Raw genomic sequence first — 18,118 nt, 5'->3', positions numbered from 1 at the left:
GGAACTGCACCCTGACTTACAAAATCTAGCATGAACCTTCAGTAGTTAGCTAATCTCTTATTTCTTAGGGCATTTATTCTATTTAGCAATAAAATAAACTAAATGTTGTATTTGTTTGATTGTTTGAAAAAGATTATCGAAAAAAAATTGACATGTCATTGGCTTAGGGGTCACCTAAAATAGTTGGCAACAGGGGTTACAAATCTTAGGGGAAACAAGAAAGCCGTCCGTACCCAGGATGTGAATGTACCAACCGATCGCATTTTCTAAACGTCCAACCTACCGAAAGAAAAACCGTTAAAAATAGCAATAGATTGTCCTGGGGGGGGGGGCTTAGATGATGTGTCAACGCTCTTCATATTCGGTGCAATATCGGACACTCATGATTTTTAAAATGCATGAAGGTCAAACATAGCCTTTGAAAATATTAAATTTATGAATGTAATTCAGACTACTTTACATCTGTGACAAATACTTCATTGATAGCTCATTTTCCTTTTTAACAATAATTTCTGTAAGCATGAAACTCACAGATTTTGAAGATTCGATATATTGTATCATGTATTCATAAGCAGCAGCTTGTGCATTGACTCTCGTCTCAGTCCTTCAACGGGTAATGCACAGCTCCCTTCGATCATGGTGTCTCGTAATTTACCCGAATCAACACATGACTTCCAGGTCCACCCTGAGTGTATGCATTACTGGTGCTTATGAATGATTAAAAACACTTGTTGACCTATAACTTGCTACGAAACAAGGCTGAGAGAATTATAGGCATGGGGTAACATTTGCCATCGTATTAGCTGCTGTAACTTGAAAGTTTTCACAGAAAATCTGGATACAAATGTATATTTTTTCAAGAAAAAGTATCTCTTCAGGATTGTTCTTATGGTGTTCTATACTTATCAAGAGATTGTTGGAACAATCAGGATAATTAGGATGAAGAACAATCCAAATGTGTTGGAACCATTGGGGGGAATAAAGGGAGATCCCAATGTTACTTTAAAAGTCAATAGCTTACCTTAGTAATGCAAGAGCTGATACTTTGATATTCTTGAAGTAATGCGGACTACAAAGAAGGAATATGAGATGGCTGATCAAATATAGACAATGAGCAACACCTTATGTTTCACAGATATATTGTGCCGAAATTTGAAGTAGTAAAAAGAAATACTCAGATAATATACTCTTTAGTCCATGGTTTTCTTGATAGTATTTCTTGCTGTTGTTCTTGACTATATTTATAAATTTCATCCACTGTATTGACAGTCTCAATATTGTTTTGTAGCTCAAATGTCTTCTTTGCCATTTCACTATCCACCTTGAAGCTTTATTTTATTTATTTATCTATTTTTTAATTTTTTGTTTAAAATCTGAAAAGTCAAGTTGTGGATGATGCTCATAATGAATAAGTTTCGCGGATCTTGTATATATTATCCAAGTACTAAGATTTCCTTGTATTCAATGGCTGAATGCAAAATCATACAATTTCTGGTCAAACAAAGAAATTTTAAAGGACAACTGAAAAATGTTAATATACATGAAACCTAAAACGAGTCTTGCACTCAATTATACAGTGTGTCCTGAAAAAAGGGCTTAGAATAATTGAAATAAGATTACAATTGTCTGTTCAATCAATATTCAGGTTTTTGAGACTGAAATACGAATTATATGAATTATACAGTTTGGGATAACTTACGAGGATCTTAATTTATAATTAAATTTATCTGCTTTTTTGGGACACACTGTATAGGTGATGAACTTTAATAAAAATCAATATTTTGGGGGATATATAAAAATTAACAAACAAAGCCCCATAATTAGGCACCTGTCAGAGCATGGTAAAATAAAAAGTCTCCTTTAGAGGAAACGTTTTTACGAATCTAAAAAATAAAGTGTAACATCAATCTAAGCCCAGTGTATAATAGAAGCCCAACTTTTTAAAATTTCTATAAAAATTAAAAAAAAATAAAAACTATGTTTTTCGTAAAATTGCTAAAACAAATGTGCGTTGAAAAAAATTATTGTGTTAAAAAAATCAAACTTCGTAAACAAACAACAATCCAGTGTCTTTCAACCATTTCTCTTCCCATTTTTTAAACCTCTCGATAGTTTCTTCAGTGAGTTTGTTTTTCCATCCTCCTGTCTTTCCAGTGTTGATAAAAGTCCCTTTCTGCTCATTCTTCATTGCTGCCTTTAGTTTCTAAAATTGAAGAAAGAAGCAACGGTCAAAAAAAATAATTAAAACGTTTTATTCATCCAAGTCAAATAAAGGGATGTCACTATAATTAGCCCGTTCTTTCAATAAAACAAACTCCAGCTATACCATAGCTGTTTTACTAGAATAATTATTGCAACAGGGGGTAATAAACCTGATTTCAAAAAGATTTGTATTAGATATCTTAGATAGTTTAAGGTACCAACTTTTTTTGAAGAAAAAAAGGACCTCCTCCGTCTCCTGTTTGGAAGCTGGTCACCAAGGAAAATGGCTAAATAACTCTGGAAAAGTATCTTGTAATACCTAGCAGTCCACCTCACCAAAATCGTGAAATTAAAATGAAATCTAATTTTTACGGAATTTTTTTCGGATTTGCCAAAACAGATAAATTTTAACCATTTTTACCCATTTTACCCACCAAAAATACCAGAATCAGTACCAGATACTTGCTTGAAATGAGTTGAAATGGCCCACCCATCCCAAATATAGAACCTGGTAATAAATGAAATTGAAAATAAGACACCACCAGTCCACCTGGCTGTGGGTCTGTACCCTGCAGCTGTACACCCCCCCCCTGATTACAAAAATCTTTGATTAAAAATATCCATAAAGAATTTAACTTTTACTCAGACTCATTATCAAATTGATGGGTTTAAAAATAATTACATCAATTGGTCCAGTCACATTGACCATTGGATTGGCTCTCATTTTATCCACAGATGTATGCTCTACAAGTTTTGCTATTTGATCATCTGAATATTCCTCTGTACAAATAAACTTGGCCACTCGTTTAATGACACCTGAAAGATGGTTAAAGATTTCAATCTACTAAGTTATCTTAAATTTTCACAAAAGTACTTTTTAATTTGACGCCAAGACTTTTCCAGGTATTTCTGCTAAGGGTAATAAGTGTATTCAACCCATTTTGGATTCTTACCTGAAACACCTATGTAAAGATTTTGGATTTTAACATTATCATGCCCTGCTAAATTGTTAAAATTAGACCTCATTAAAAATAAATTCAAAAGAAATTTATATATAAATTTTATATAAACCAGTTATATCTTTTTGCATCTCTTCATAGTGAACAATCAAAAGATTTGGATTTTTTCGTTGGTTCCAGTAGCTCAGGATATGTGTAAAGAAAGGTGCACTGATAGGTCCTACATCCTGTAACATAATCTCTGCGATGGTTTGTAAATCACCAGTGTAGTTTTGTGTAAGAACATGATGGTTGAGAAATGATACACAAACATCACGTGGGTTTCGTATTACATTGATCATCTGAATAGAAATCATTTCCATTGGTTAAAAAAATCAAAATCAGGGAATTTTTAACATTAAAAAAATCAAACTGTTTCAATTGAATCCGTATATCAGCTAAAAACAAGTTCTGGTACCTTGGTACCTTTTTCATGAATCTTTGGAGGCAACATTTCATAGCTGAGATGGGTTTTTATGGTCCTTGGTCGAAGTGTATGATTAACAAGTTCAGCTCCTGTTTTGCAAGAAGAACCATAACCTTTGAGTATCTTTTCTGCATTATAAGAGACGGCTGAAAAACTGAAATGAGAAAAGATTATGTATTGTAGACCATTGATACTTATTAACTACAAAGAAAGTTAATCTTTTGAATATCTATTTCAATCTAATCTTCAGTTTTGATATTTCCCATTTAGTTCAGCCCAAGAATTTCAGCCAATACTTTTAAATATAAAAAAACATATTTACTCAAAGAAAGGTACTCTTAAGCCTAGAGGACTTGATTTTGCTTTTTCAAAATCCAAGCCATTCCTCAGACAAGAGACAATTTCTTGCATCCAGCGGGTTCCTGGAAAAGTAAAGAATAGTAAATCATTCAAAAATACTAATGATTTGATCTTTGTTATATTGGAATTGAACACTTCTAATTACTCTAAATCATCCTTTTCCATAATTCAAAACATCTATAAAAACTTTAAACAATTATAGTTTTGCTGTAATAGTAGTTAAACCGGACAGTAATTGGTTTCACTTATTTAAAGCTTCACATACCTAGGATGCCGGCTGCTTCAATATGCACTCGTGAAGAAAAAAAGGTTTTATTTACAAAGATCAATCTCAAACCTATGTCAAAGGAGATTCGGGTTAAACTGACACAAGGGTACATTATTTGCCATATGGAAAAAGTTTGTAATTCAAGCTGTGAATACACAAAATAAGCACCCATTAAATTCTACCTGATTTTGGGAAAGTGCAAATCCAAACATCATCTTCATAAACTTCAGCTTCTTGAAATGATTTGTGGTGATCCATATAAAATGGTGGAAAGACTTGATGGTATGGTTCCAACATACTCAAGGGATGATCTTTATATGTATGACAATGGCTGCTAAACTTCTCCAAATCTTCATTGTTGATTGGTATTTGTTTAATTTCCATTGTTTTTTGTTTTTTTTAATCTAATTTCAAATTGTTATATAAGAATCGTCGGCAGAGTAAGACGTGTAAATATCATCTATACTTAATTTCGCTTAGGATGATTTTCTTGCGAACCAGTTGAGTGAAAAACTGTTCTTCAGTATACTCCTGACATACTACAAGGTCCTATATTTAACTTTATCTGTCTTCTTTATCATAGAAAGGAATGGTTCTCTTAAAAATCTTTAGACCTCAATAAAATTCACTTTAAAGATCTCAGGTATATTTCCCATCTGTATGTCTCAAAAATTACCTTTTTGAAAGGGAGGTGTTTCATTGAACAGGTCTGATGAAAAGAATGATGCACTGTAAGTAAGGGGGTACTTTTTGTCCGTTTCTGTCCGTTTGTAAGGGGGTTAAATTTCGTAGCCTATTTCTACACTGTGAGGCAAGGGTCTGATTTTGAAAGTCAATTTTTGAGCCTAAGGTATGGTTGTTTTCAGAACAAGTGCAAGGACAAATCATCAACCCTAAATTTTGACAAAGTGGCAGCTAAATTATGAAAATAATAACGTTGTCACAAAATGAGGCGAGTACACCTATTTACAACAAAATATTTTTTCATGCTCAATAGGTTGCTGACAGTGAATATAATTTGACATGTTTTGAAAACCCTAAGTGCTCCAAGAGATATGTTTTAGAGATACAAAGACAGTGACGTCATTTTTTTTCAAAAATACCAAAAAGGGAATAAAAATATTTAAATATTTATAAAATATGATACTTTTGGTACTATTTTGATCAACTCTTGTTATCATACCGAAGGTGATGCAAGAGGTAGGTCCAAAATAACACAAATAGATAAAGACACGAATTGGAGGAATTCATTTTAATCAAAACAGTATTTATAGATCCAAAGTAAGCGTCCCCTATACCTTTAAGCAATCAAGCAACTCCTGCAAAGTGACATGATAAAGAAAGAGATCTTACAACGATAGCTACAAATTGTTCTTGAAACTGTAGGTTGACCATTTGTGTGGGCACGTCGATACCAGAAAGCCAGCATCCGTATCCAGGATGTGAATGGTACCAACCAATCACATTTTCTAAACGTCCAACCTACCCAAAGAAAAACTGAAGAACAATAAAAAGTAGATGGCTCATGGGGGGGGGGCTTGTGATGATGTTAGTCAAACGCTCTTCATAATCGGTGGCAAATATCTGACACTCTCGTGAATTTTAAAAGCATGCTAAATATAAATAATAAATAGCTCATTTTTCGTTTTGACAATAATTTCTGTAAAAGCATGAAACTCACAGATTTTGAAGATTCGATATATTGTGTCATGTATTCATAAGCAGCAGCTTGTGCATTGACTCTCGTCTCAGTCCCTTAAACGGGCAATGCAAAGGCATCCCTCACGATCATGGTGCATCAATCACGATCATGGTGTCTCCGTCAACTTTCCCTAACACCAAACCCATGCCTTCCAGTGTCCCCCCTGATCGTGCATGCATCACCTGGTAAATGAATGATTATGAAAACAACATGGTTGAATGGAACATATCAACTTCTCTACGAAAACAAGGCTTATAGAAATTACAGGTGCAGTGGGGGGGGGGTAAATTTGCCATCGTATTAGCTGCTGTAACTTGAAAGTTTTCACAGAAAATCTGGATACAAATGTATATTTTTTGAGAATAAGCATCGCTTCAGGATTGTTCATATGGTGTACTATACTTATCAAGATATTGTGGGAACAATTAGGATAATTAGGATGAAAATTGATCCAAATGTGTTGGAACCATTGGGGGAAATAAAGAGAGATCCCAATGTCACTTTAAAAGTCAAGAGCTTACCATCTTCAGTAATGCAAGAGCTGATACTTTGATATTCTTGAAGTAATGCGGACTACAAAGAAGGAATATGAGATGGCTGATCAAATATCGACAATGAGCAAAACCTGATGTTTCCAAAGATATATTGTGCCAACACATTTGAAGGAGTAAAAAGGAAATAATCAGATAACATACTTTTTAGTCTATGGTTTTCTTGATAGTATTTCTTGCTGTTTTTCTTGACTATATATTTATAAATCTCATCCACTGTATTGACAGTCTCAATATTGTTTTGCAGCTCAAATGTCTTCTTTGCCATTTCACTATCCATCTTGAAGCTTTATTTTATTTATTTATCTATTTTTTAATTTTTTGTTTAAAATCTGAAAAGTCAAGTTGTGGATGATGCTCATAATGAAAAAGTTTCGCGGATCTTGTATATATAATCAGGGGGGGCACGCAGTTACTACAAGACAGTATGACACTTACTACCGTGGTGGTACTGTATTCAGAAGTTATGAAAACAGTTACTACACAGTGTAGTAACTGCTGTTTGGGGGTGGTGCCAAACACTAAAACTAGCACTTTTGGTGTAGTAAGTGCTAAAATTTTAATTCTTTTTAAAGAACTTTCAAAATTTTTCACAAGAAATGAATTTTTTTGTGAAAAAATTCTTTGTTAAAAAAAATATTTTTGTTATAAATGGACGAAAAAAATTTGAAATTTTTCTGACCCAACTTTGAAATTATGCTTTCCCTAATTATCATGGCATGAACCCCCCCCCCACCCAGCCCGCAGGGGGGGACTACAACCAAAATCTTCCTGAAAAAGGCTGGGGGCTGGATTTTTTTTAATTTCAGAGGGTACCTATGATCTCTTGGGGTACCTAACTTTTATACAGTAAGGTCTGGCCAGCCCAGGAACTATATTTTATATCTTGCTTTTATCTAACACTATCATTATTCTTTTTAATTATAAAAATATACAATTTTCTCATTTTTTGACATATACAGGGGTACCTGAAAATTTACTCCAGTCACAAGGGGTACCAATCACAGGGGGTACCTACTAACGTCTGTTGTTTGGGGGTACCTAAAATTCAGGGGGTACCTATTTTCTTAGGGGGTACCTAAACCCCTGGTCCATGCCATGATTATCATTAAAATGTTCTCAAAAGCTGTTAACCAAGTAAATTAAAGAAAATCTAGCACAAAAATGGCTTTAGGTTGAAAAATAATCGTAATTTCGAGCATGTTTTATATGATATCACTCAAAAACAGGGGTGGTACCTGGAAATCTTTTCTGAAAACAGTTACTACCAAGGTGTAGTAACTGCAAAGGGTGGTGGTCCTGAAAAAAAGTGTTGAAAAAGCACTTACTACACATCATGTCTTGTAGTAACTGCGTGCCCCCCCCTGATATAATCCAAGTACTAAGATTTCCCTTGTTAATTGCTGTAATGAAAAATCATACAATTTCTGGTCAAACAAAATGAAATTATTGAAGGACAACTGAAAATATGTTAATATTACATGAAAACCTAAACGAGTCTTGCACTCAGTTATACAGTGTGTCCTGAAAAAAGGGCTTAGAATAATTGAAATAAGATTACAATTGTCTGTTCAATCAATATTCAGGTTTTTTAGACTGAAATACGAATTATACGAATTATACAGTTTGGCATAACTTATGAGGATCATAATTTATAATTAAATTTATCTGCTTTTTTTGGGACACACTGTATAGGTGATGAACTTTAATAAAAATCAATATTTTGGGGATATAAAAAAATGAACAAACAAAGCCCCATAATTAGGCACCTGTCACAGCATGGTAAAATAAAAAGTCACCTTTAGAGGAAAGGTTTTTACGAATCTAAAAAATAAAGTGTAACATCAATCTAAGCCCAGTTTATAATAGTAGCCCAACTTTTTAAAATTTCTATAAAAATTAAAAAAATATAAAAACTGTTTTTCGTAAAATTGCTAAATTTATGTGTGATGAAAAAAATTATTATGTGTTAAAAAAATCAAACTTCGTAAACAAACAACAATCCAGTGTCTTTCAACCATTTCTCTTCCCATTTTTTAAACCTCTCAATAGTTTCTTCAGTGAGTTTGTTTTTCCATCCTCCTGTCTTTCCAGTGTTGATAAAAGTCCCTTTCTGCTCATTCTTCATTGCTGCCTTTAGTTTCTAAAATTGAAGAAAGAAGCAACGGTTAAAAAAAACAATTAAAACGTTTTATTCATCCAATTCAAATAAAGGGATGTGACTATAATTAGCCCGTTCTTTCAATAAAGCAAACTCCAGCTCTACCTGGCTATACCATAGCTTTTTACTAGAAATATAATTGCAACAGGGGGTAATAAACCTGATTTTCAAAAAGATTTGTAATAGACATCTTAGATAGTATAAGGTACCAACTTTTTTTGAAGAAAAAAGGACCTCCGCCCCCTATTTGGAAGCTGGTCACCAAGGAAAGTATGGCTAAATAACTCTGGAAAAGTACCTTGTAATACCTAGCAGTCAATTTCACCTCACCAAAATCGTGAAATTAAAATGAAATCTAATTTTTATGGAATTTTTTTCGGATTTGCCAAAATTGATAAATTTTTACCATTTTTACCCATTTTACCCACCAAATACCAAAATCAGTAGCAGATACTTGAAATGAATTGAAATGGCCCACCCACCCCAAATATAGAACCTGGTAATAAATGAAATTTAAAATTAGACACCACCACCTGGCTGTGGGTATGTACCCTGCAGCTGTACACCCCCCCCCCTGATTCTTAAGTCTTAAAAGCATAATTTGATTAAAAATATCCATAAAGAATTTTTAACTTTTACTCAGACTCATTTCAAATTAATTGGTTTTAAATAATTACATCAATTGGTCCAGTCACATTGACCATTGGATTGGCTCTCATTTTATCCACAGATGTATGCTCTACAAGTTTTGCTATTTGACCATCTGAATATTCCTCTGTACCAATAAACTTGGCCACTCGTTTGATGACACCTGGAAAATGGTTAAAGATTTCAATCTACTAAGTTATCTTAAATTTTCACACAAGTACTTTTTAACTTGACGCCGTTGCCAAACCTTTTCCAGGTATTTCCGCTAAGGGTGATAAGTGTATTCAACCCATTTTGGATTCTTACCTGAAACACCCATGTAACGATTTTAACATTATATGCCCTGCTCAATTGTTAAAATTAGACCTCGTTAAAAACAAATTCAAAAGAAATTTTAACCAGTTACATCCTTTTGCATCTCTTCATAGTGAACAATCAAAAGATTTGGATTTTCTCGTTGGTTCCAGTAGCTCAGGATATGTGTAAAGAAAGGTGCATAGATAGGTCCTACATCCTGTAACATAATCTCTGCGATGGTTTGTAAATCACCAGTGTAGTTTTCTGTCAGAACATGATGGTTGAGAAATGATACACAAACATCACGTGGGTTTCGTATTACATTGATCATCTGAATAGAAATCATTTGCATTGGTTAAAAAAATCAAAATCAGAGAATTTTTAACATAAAAAAATCAAACTGTTTCAATTGAATCCGTATATCAACTAAAAACAAGTTCTGGTACCTTGGCACCTTTTTCATGAATCTTTGGAGGCAACATTTCATAGCTGAGATGGGTTTTTATGGTCCTTGGTCGAAGTGTATGATTAACAAGTTCAGCTCCTGTTTTGCAAGAAGAACCATAAGCTTTAAGCATCTTTTCTGCGTTACAAGAGACGGCTGAAAAACTAAAATGAGAAAAGATTATGTATTGTAGACCATTGATGCTTATTGACAACAAAGAAAGTTAATCTTTTGAATATCTATTTCAATCTTATCTTCAGTTTTGATATTTCCCATTTAGTTCAGCCCAAGAATTTCAGCCAATACTTCTTTAAATACGAAAAAAACATATTTACTCAAAGAAAGGTACTCTTAAGCCTAGAGGACTTGATTTTGCTTTTTCAAAATCCAAGCCATTCCTCAGACAAGAGACAATTTCTTGCATCCAACGGGTTCCTAGAACATAAAAAATAGAGATTAAATAGAAAAACTTTTGTCAACAATCTTTGCCTGCCTGTTAGGCCTTTCAAAGAAAATTGAAAAATAACAATTGTTGATAAAAAGGGAAACAAGTAATAATAATGGTGAATGGTGAATTGTATGAATTATTATGTGATGATTTTGTTAAAGAACAGAAAATCTTAATCTATCTTTTACAAATTCAGAGATCAGTACCAAGTAATCTCCTTGGTTAATATTTCAACCTGATTTTGGGAAAGTGCAAATCCAAACATCATCTTCATAAACTTCAGCTTCTTGAAATGATTTGTGGTGATCCATATAAAGTGATGGAAAGACTTGATGGTATGGTTCCAACATACTCAAGGGATGCTCTTTAAATGTATAACAGTCACTGTTGAACCTCTGTAAATCTTCATTGTTGATTGGTATTTGTTTAATTTCCATTGTTTTTTGTTTTTTTAATCTAATTTCAAATTGTTATATAAGAATGGTTGGCAGAGTAAGACGTGTAAATATCATCTATACTTAATTTCGCTTAGGGTAATTTTCTTGAGAACCAGTTGAGTGAAAAACTCTTCTTCAGTATACTACTGACATACTACCAGGTTCTAAATTTAACTTTATCTTTCTTCTTTATCATAGAAAGGAATGGTTTTCTTAAAAATCTTTAGACCTCAATAAAATTCACTTTGAAGAGAAAAACATTTTTGTTGCTGCGTACCCAGCAGATAGGAAAGATAATCTCATGTGACCAATAAACAAATCTTATATTGTTTTCCTAAATTTCCCCCCATTCAGCCCAATTTGGAAAAATGCTGAAACAAAAAAAAGTTTCAATCTTTTAAAAAATAATTGTAAAATGCTAACTAAAAAATTAAATAAATGATATTAAATAAAAAATCAAACTTCATAAGCAAACATTAATCCAGTGTCCTTCAACCATTTCCCTTCCCATTTTTTAAATCTCTCAATAGTTTCTTCAGTGAGTTTGTTTTTCCATCCTCCTGTCTTCCCAGTGTTGATAAAACTTCCCTTTTGCTCATTCTTCATTGCTGCCATTGCAGTCTAAAATAAATTTTACCTTCATGATGGATATTTTCAAAATTGTTCAAATGATTGCCAATCATAAGAATTGAAATGTCTCTAGGTTGCTTAAAGACCAGGTTCACACGCTACGGTTTCGTTTCTCTCTGAAACAAAATGAAGCCATTGGTTACATTCAAATCAAACGTCACTTCTAACCCATGAAATGACCTCATTTCCTTTCGGATCAAAACCAAATCGTAAAATGTGAACATGGTCTAAAGGTCAGTAGCTTTAATTTGAAGAAAAAAATAAAAACAGAAATATGAATAAGATCTAACGGATGTGGCAGAAATAGGTAACCCTGTTTAAAATAAAAATGTTTAGGTTGATGATTTTTTAAGAATATAAACTCAAAACATGGGGTCTTTTCTAAAAATTGGTTAACTAGATCCAAAGTTATGTTATAATGAAAAAAAAACCTTAGATTTCTTAAAAGTGTTTTGACCTATCAGATTTATCAAAAAGGCATTTTTATGCTAATTACTAAATAGCTCTGTTCACTAAAAATATAGAACATATAGATCCAGTATACAGGATTCGGCATATAAGAAAAATTTAAATGTGGTCATCGCACGCCTAGATCTACCTAAAATCTAAACATTCTAAAACTAGCCTAACTTTGCAAGACCTTGCACTTTTTTTATGAAGGCTTCAAATCAAATTCTTTCTATGAGTTCCTATTCCTATGAAGGGTGGTGGAAAACACTTCATTTGAAAATACGAAACCCTTTAAAAAATCAATTTTAGGCATCTGATGTTGAGTCAAGAGCATTGCCCACTTTTGGCTATGATTAATTAATTGAAGAAAGTGTAATTACATCTATAACTCCTGTCCCATTGACCATAGGGTTGACTCTCATTTTATCCACTGATGTGTGGTCAATAAGTTTTGCTATTTGGTTATCTGAATATTCTTCTGTGCCTATAAACTTGGCCACTCGCTTGATAACACCTATAAGAAAAGCAAAAGAAAACGAAAAAAGAAAGGTTTGATAATTAGTGATGCTGTAAGTGCAGCAATTAATTTTTTTCATATTCTCTGAAATTACAAGAATAATAAGAAAGTACAAGATAATATAGCAGAACTTCGAAAAAATACCCGGGGGGCACTCAAGGTAAATGATTTACCAGACGTGCGGCACTTAAGGGTCAATTTTTCAAGATTCGCTAGTGCACCGTAAGGGTATGTTTTGACCAGTGCTGCACTGTAAGGGTATGTTTTTAGCTGTACCTTTACTGTAATGGTAGCAAATTACCTTATTCCTATGAAAATATGAAAATTTTCAAATGAAATGAATTCTTCCTTCGTAAGCAAGGAAATTAAACTAAATTATTCAATATCGTGCTACTCGTGCTCTTGAACATGTGTATATTTCCCATCTGTATGTCTCAAAAATTTTTGGGCCAAACCTATAGTTGTTTTCAAAACAAGTACCCCCCTCCCCGAAAAAAAAATCACTTCCACTCTCAGCCTCTGTCTTATTTTGTATCAAACCTTCTTCAAAAAGCGTATAATTTGTTTAAAATGAACCCTTACTTTACACATGTTTGTGACATCATATGGTTCATACTTTTTATGAATTTTGTGCGACTTAAAAGCTTGATAATTTGTAAACGAGAAATAATGCAAAATCATTTCGGGTAAGATTCAGTTTGACATGGATTATAGAAGCGGCTAGTTTGAAACGCAGGTCACAGGTTACAGGTCATATAAACTACAGTCCAGAAAACTGTACTGCACTCGTAACATGCCATTCATAACATGTTTTTTTAAATATTATATGCATAATGGACATGTTGTATACAAACAAAATATGCTATTAAGATTTCAAGGACAAATCATCAACCCCTAATATTGACAAAGTGACACCTAAATTATGGAAATAATGGCGTTATCACAAAATGAGGTGGGTGACCTGCGTTTCGAACTAGCCGCTAAAAAAGAGGTTTTCTGCTTATTCCAATGAAAAATTCAATTTTTTCAATGGACTCTGAAATTATTTTCACTTGGTTGTTTTCAAAAGTTCAAACATAGTTTTACTCCACTCAAAAATGGCTTAAATGATATCCTTCTCTTGGCTAACCCATATGTGGATATAAAAAGTTTTGGCTACACATTAAAAAAGTTAAGTTGTAAAAGTTTAAAAAAGTTTAAGAGTTCTTTATCAACTAAAAGCAAGAGCTTTTCCAATTATACTTTATAAACACTTTCACATCAAACAGATGGCTCAACCTATTCCCCTAACATAAAATGCGTTGTTTTAAAAAGATTAGATTTTCTGTAAACAAAAATGAGCTATATCTTTTGCTAGAGAAGTTTTTAGTGGAAAATAATTTCAGATGTCATTAATTTCTTATTAGTATATCGACTTAAGTCCATTTTGTCGACCATAACCCCCTATTTCAGCATGCACGCTTTTCAAAAACGGCCTTAAATCCACAGAATTCTAATGGGAAAGAGGTGTATTTTTGCAATTCAAAAAAAATAAGAATTTAGAATGTTCCATAATATATCAATCATAAACAGCCTTAAGTCCTAAATCTTAGGGCTAACTATAGTTTCTAATTCTATTCATTTTCTAAAATATTGACATGAAATGTGTAGCCTTAAGTCCAACACATCTCAACCTTTAAAGTCGATTATCTCAAAATGGAAAAAATGGACTTAAGGCCGTCTTAAATTGACACAGCAATATGATTAGCCTGGGAATCCAAGCGTTAAACTTTTTTCACAGTCTAGTTTATGATATTTTTGCTGCTGGTTTAACGCTTGGTGCAGGTAACTCGCCTGCAGGGACATTTTTCCCTGCAATGCAGGTTCGGCCTGATTGGCCAGCTTTCGGCGTATTACTTAGCAGTACTTTCGCGTGCATTTTGATAATTTCGATGCGCGCGCATAATTTATGGAAAAAGCTGACTTTGCAGAAAAAAGGAAAACAAATGAAAATGAAAACATAGATTCATTTATAAACAAAATGGCTGTTGACTGGAAGTCTAAATACACGTGGCTGATGTTTTGATGTGGTTTTTAGTAGTTTTGAAAGTCTTTAGAGCTTGTGAAAGAGTTTTTATGGTAAGTTGATTATGTGTGTTTGCCTGGGTTTCCAAAGTTCAGAAAGTCTACGTCAACAAGGGTTCACACACAGACTGTTTATAACATTCTGTGTCAGACTAATCTACCTGCACCAAGCTCTATAATTTTAGAACTTTGTGAGGTGAGGTATTTTTTGTTTTTTCTAAAAATATGAGCTTGGATTCCCAGGCTACAATATGATGTGATTTAGGTATTTTTCAAAAATATGAAAAAAATGTTGATTTCTCCTTTAAAGTTGATGATCATACACAAAATTCATTAAAAAAAACACTTTTACATTCATGAGTTTCATTTTCGGGGTGTAATACCGCACTACATGCATGTTTTTTTTTGTAATTTTGGGGTATAGAAATTTATCTTTACATGCATCTGATTGTGAAATTTTAAGCTGTGATTTTCCATGTAAAATGAGACAACAACATGCATGTTGAATAAGCATGTATACAAACAGAGATGAATCTTTTTATTTGAAATTACTAAGATACTTTTATCTACATACTATGGGTTTTTTCAAATATGTTATAAAGCAAGTGAAAAATAAAAAAGGCTGTCTTACCAGCTATGTCTTTTTGCATCTCTTCATAGTGAACAATCAAAAGATTTGGATTTTCTCGTTGGTTCCAGTAGCTCAGGATATGTGTAAAGAAAGGAGCACAGAGAGGTCCTACATCCTGTAACATAATCTCTGCGATGGTTTGTAAATCACCAGTATAGTTTTCTGTCAGAACATGATGATTGAGAAATGATACACAAACATCACGTGGGTTTCGTATGACGTTTATCATCTAGAAAATATCAAGGAAGAATTATAGTAATAATAGCAGTGAGGTCCATCTCTGACTAGGTTCTATTCTATTCATAAGTTTTGGAAAAGAAACTTTGATACCTTGGCACCTTTTTCATGAATCTTTGGAGGCAACATTTCATAGCTGAGATGAGTTTTTATAGTCCTTGGTCGAGGTGTATGGTTGACAAGTTCAGCTCCAGTTTTACAAAGGGAACCCAATGCTTTGAGTTCCTTCTCTGCAGTGCTGCATACAGCAGATACACTAAATTGTAAATACAAATGATATAAAGTTGGCAGGATTAATTTAGAAATATTTCATTACTTCTTGAATATTTTTTCTCATTTTCCTTTAAAAACTTACTCAAAGAATGGAACTCTTAGGTTCAAAGAGGTGGTCTTTACTTTTTCAAAATCCATTCCATTCCGTAGACAAGAGACAATTTCTTGCATCCAACGGGTTCCTAGAACATAAAAAATAGAGATTAAATAGAAAAACTTTTATTAACAATCTTTGCCTGCCTGGTAGGCCTTTCAAAGAAAATCGAAAAATAACAATTGTTGATAAAAAGGGAAACAAGCAATAATAATGGTGAATGGTGAATTGTATGAATTATTATGTGATGATTTTGTTAAAGAACAGAAAATCTTAATCTATCTTTTACAAATTCAGAGATTAGTACCAAGTAATCTCCTTGGTTAATATTTCAACCTGATTTTGGGAAAGTGCAAATCCAAACATCATCTTCATAAACTTCAGCTTCTTGAAATGATTTGTGGTGATCCATATAAAGTGATGGAAAGACTTGATGGTATGGTTCCAACATACTCAAGGGATGCTCTTTAAATGTATAACAGTCACTGTTAAACCTCTGTAAATCTTCATTGTTGATTGGTATTTGTTTAACTTCCATGTCAATAATTTTTACTAGAGCCAAGTATAAATTAAAGTGATTGAAGATATATTATTATATACAGTATTTAAGATATATTATTTTTGGCCGGAAAAGTATGTTTATTGAAAATCAGGCTCTCTCTGTCACACTTTAGGTATTGCCATTTTGCATCAGTGTTCAAAGTTTCATGAAAAAGTATAAAGTACAGCTTGAGAAATTCAAGAGAGACTGTTTTTCGGGTGATTCAAGGCTGTTCCATCAATTTTGAGAAAGTTCCGACCTCAAAAATCAGTTTTATTGACAATTCTTGACATGCGTAAGTCAAGATGACGTCATATTTTTAACGGAAGCACCGGTTTTGGACCTCCGTGTTTCTATTTCTAGTAACAGAGAGAGGTCAAATCCTGGCTTTTTTAGGGTGTTTCCGCTAGAAAAATGACTTACTCATATCAAGAATTGAATCATGCTTGATGGTGGGCATTGCTATCAGTATATGTTTTTGTGTGGAAAAACAAAGAAATATAAGGAAAAAGGCCCAGTTAAAATCTACAAAAATGAAAATTTTCAGCATAATATTTTCAGCATATTTCTGGCATTTCTTAGGCGAAAGAAAATAAATCTGTTTTGAGCATTGCTAATACGCAAAAAATCTGAAAAAAATCAGAAAAAACTAAAGAGCCAATCCTGAGAAAAGCTGGTAACAGACTAACAGAGGGTGAATTACCAGATTTCCCTGCACAAACAAAAACAAAGACATAGCGTCAACCCCCTGCTAGTTGGGGGGTTACATCCCCCAAAAAGCCTGAAAAAGAAGGGTGTTCAAATATTTGGGGGAGCCTAATGTATTTGGGGGAGCTGAAATCTCATCATTCAACATTGGAGCTGAATTCTTCATCTTAATAGTTGGCTTTAATTACGGTTAAAGGTTTTGTACACCAATTAACAATAAAATATTTTTCATGCATAATAGCATGCTGACGCTGCAAGTGGATATAGATTGACAGGTTTTGAAAACAATAAATACTCCAAGCGCTCCAAGAGAGCTGTTTTAGAGTGATGAAAATAGTGACGTAATTTTATCAAAAATGTAAAGCAGGGGATAAAAATTTTGAAACATTTATAAAATATAATCCCATTGACGCTATTTTCATCAATTCTTGTTATCATACCCAAGGTGATGCAGGAGATAAAATGAGATATGACATAGTGATTGTGAAATAGCTACCTTAAGTGGATAAATTTTGGCGGGGATTAAATTTGGCGAATTTGGCGAATTTGGCCAAAATTCGCCAAATTAAATCCTCGCTAAAATTTCCAAATTCGGCAATTTGCCAAATTAAATCCCCGCCAAATTTAACAAAAATAGAATTATATGAAAAATCACAACTTTTTAGTACATTTTTGGTATCAAATTTGGTATTTTTAGACGTTTTTGATATACAGTTTTTGAAAAAAATCTGAAAAATCTACAAAAGCGCCAATTTTTATAAAAACTAGTCTTGTTTTAAACAAAAATTACTTTTAAAGGTGTTTTTATTAATTATTAATGTCATAAAACTCGTTAAATAAGTCAATTTGTAAGTGATTTTCTAATTGATTGCATAAATTCTATACCTCTTTTTTACGTGTTTTTTACACTTTCCGAAAAGTGAATTTTGACTTTAAAAGCTTAAAAGTAGAGAACAAGTTGGTCAAATTTAAAAAGTGATAGCTCAAATTTTAAGTTAGGATATCTTCTTTCTAAATATCAAAACTCCA

General features: G+C 32.9%; 3 protein-coding genes and 1 pseudogene across 3 annotated transcripts; all 4 read right to left on the bottom strand.

The window, feature by feature from the left end:
* Positions 1-1,831: 1,831 nt before the first annotated feature.
* On the bottom strand, positions 1,832-4,679 carry LOC136810162 (luciferin sulfotransferase-like). The gene is made up of 6 exons (XM_067066736.1): positions 4,438-4,679; positions 3,950-4,049; positions 3,619-3,781; positions 3,274-3,502; positions 2,885-3,018; positions 1,832-2,203 (listed from the first exon to the last, which is right to left on the bottom strand). Exons 1-6 carry the CDS (start codon positions 4,637-4,639, stop codon positions 2,039-2,041), a joined length of 993 nt encoding a protein of 330 aa, XP_066922837.1. The 5' UTR covers positions 4,640-4,679; the 3' UTR covers positions 1,832-2,038.
* Positions 4,680-5,293: 614 nt separating this feature from the next.
* Positions 5,294-6,836, bottom strand: LOC136810163 (COP9 signalosome complex subunit 5-like; annotated as a pseudogene).
* Positions 6,837-7,975: 1,139 nt separating this feature from the next.
* LOC136810160 (luciferin sulfotransferase-like) lies at positions 7,976-11,051 on the bottom strand. The gene is made up of 6 exons (XM_067066734.1): positions 10,743-11,051; positions 10,395-10,494; positions 10,061-10,223; positions 9,717-9,945; positions 9,347-9,480; positions 7,976-8,651 (listed from the first exon to the last, which is right to left on the bottom strand). Exons 1-6 carry the CDS (start codon positions 10,942-10,944, stop codon positions 8,487-8,489), a joined length of 993 nt encoding a protein of 330 aa, XP_066922835.1. The 5' UTR covers positions 10,945-11,051; the 3' UTR covers positions 7,976-8,486.
* A 197-nt stretch (positions 11,052-11,248) lies between these two features.
* On the bottom strand, positions 11,249-16,389 carry LOC136810161 (luciferin sulfotransferase-like). The gene is made up of 6 exons (XM_067066735.1): positions 16,177-16,389; positions 15,829-15,928; positions 15,567-15,729; positions 15,237-15,465; positions 12,405-12,538; positions 11,249-11,565 (listed from the first exon to the last, which is right to left on the bottom strand). Exons 1-6 carry the CDS (start codon positions 16,376-16,378, stop codon positions 11,401-11,403), a joined length of 993 nt encoding a protein of 330 aa, XP_066922836.1. The 5' UTR covers positions 16,379-16,389; the 3' UTR covers positions 11,249-11,400.
* Positions 16,390-18,118: the final 1,729 nt, after the last annotated feature.

This window comes from Clytia hemisphaerica, unplaced genomic scaffold (genome assembly GCF_902728285.1).
Source record: "Clytia hemisphaerica strain Z4C2 unplaced genomic scaffold, Clytia hemisphaerica genome assembly, whole genome shotgun sequence".
Classification (NCBI taxonomy): domain Eukaryota; kingdom Metazoa; phylum Cnidaria; class Hydrozoa; order Leptothecata; family Clytiidae; genus Clytia; species Clytia hemisphaerica.
The sequence above is the reverse complement of the archived record's forward strand: the minus strand, read 5'-3'. Positions and strand labels throughout refer to the sequence as shown.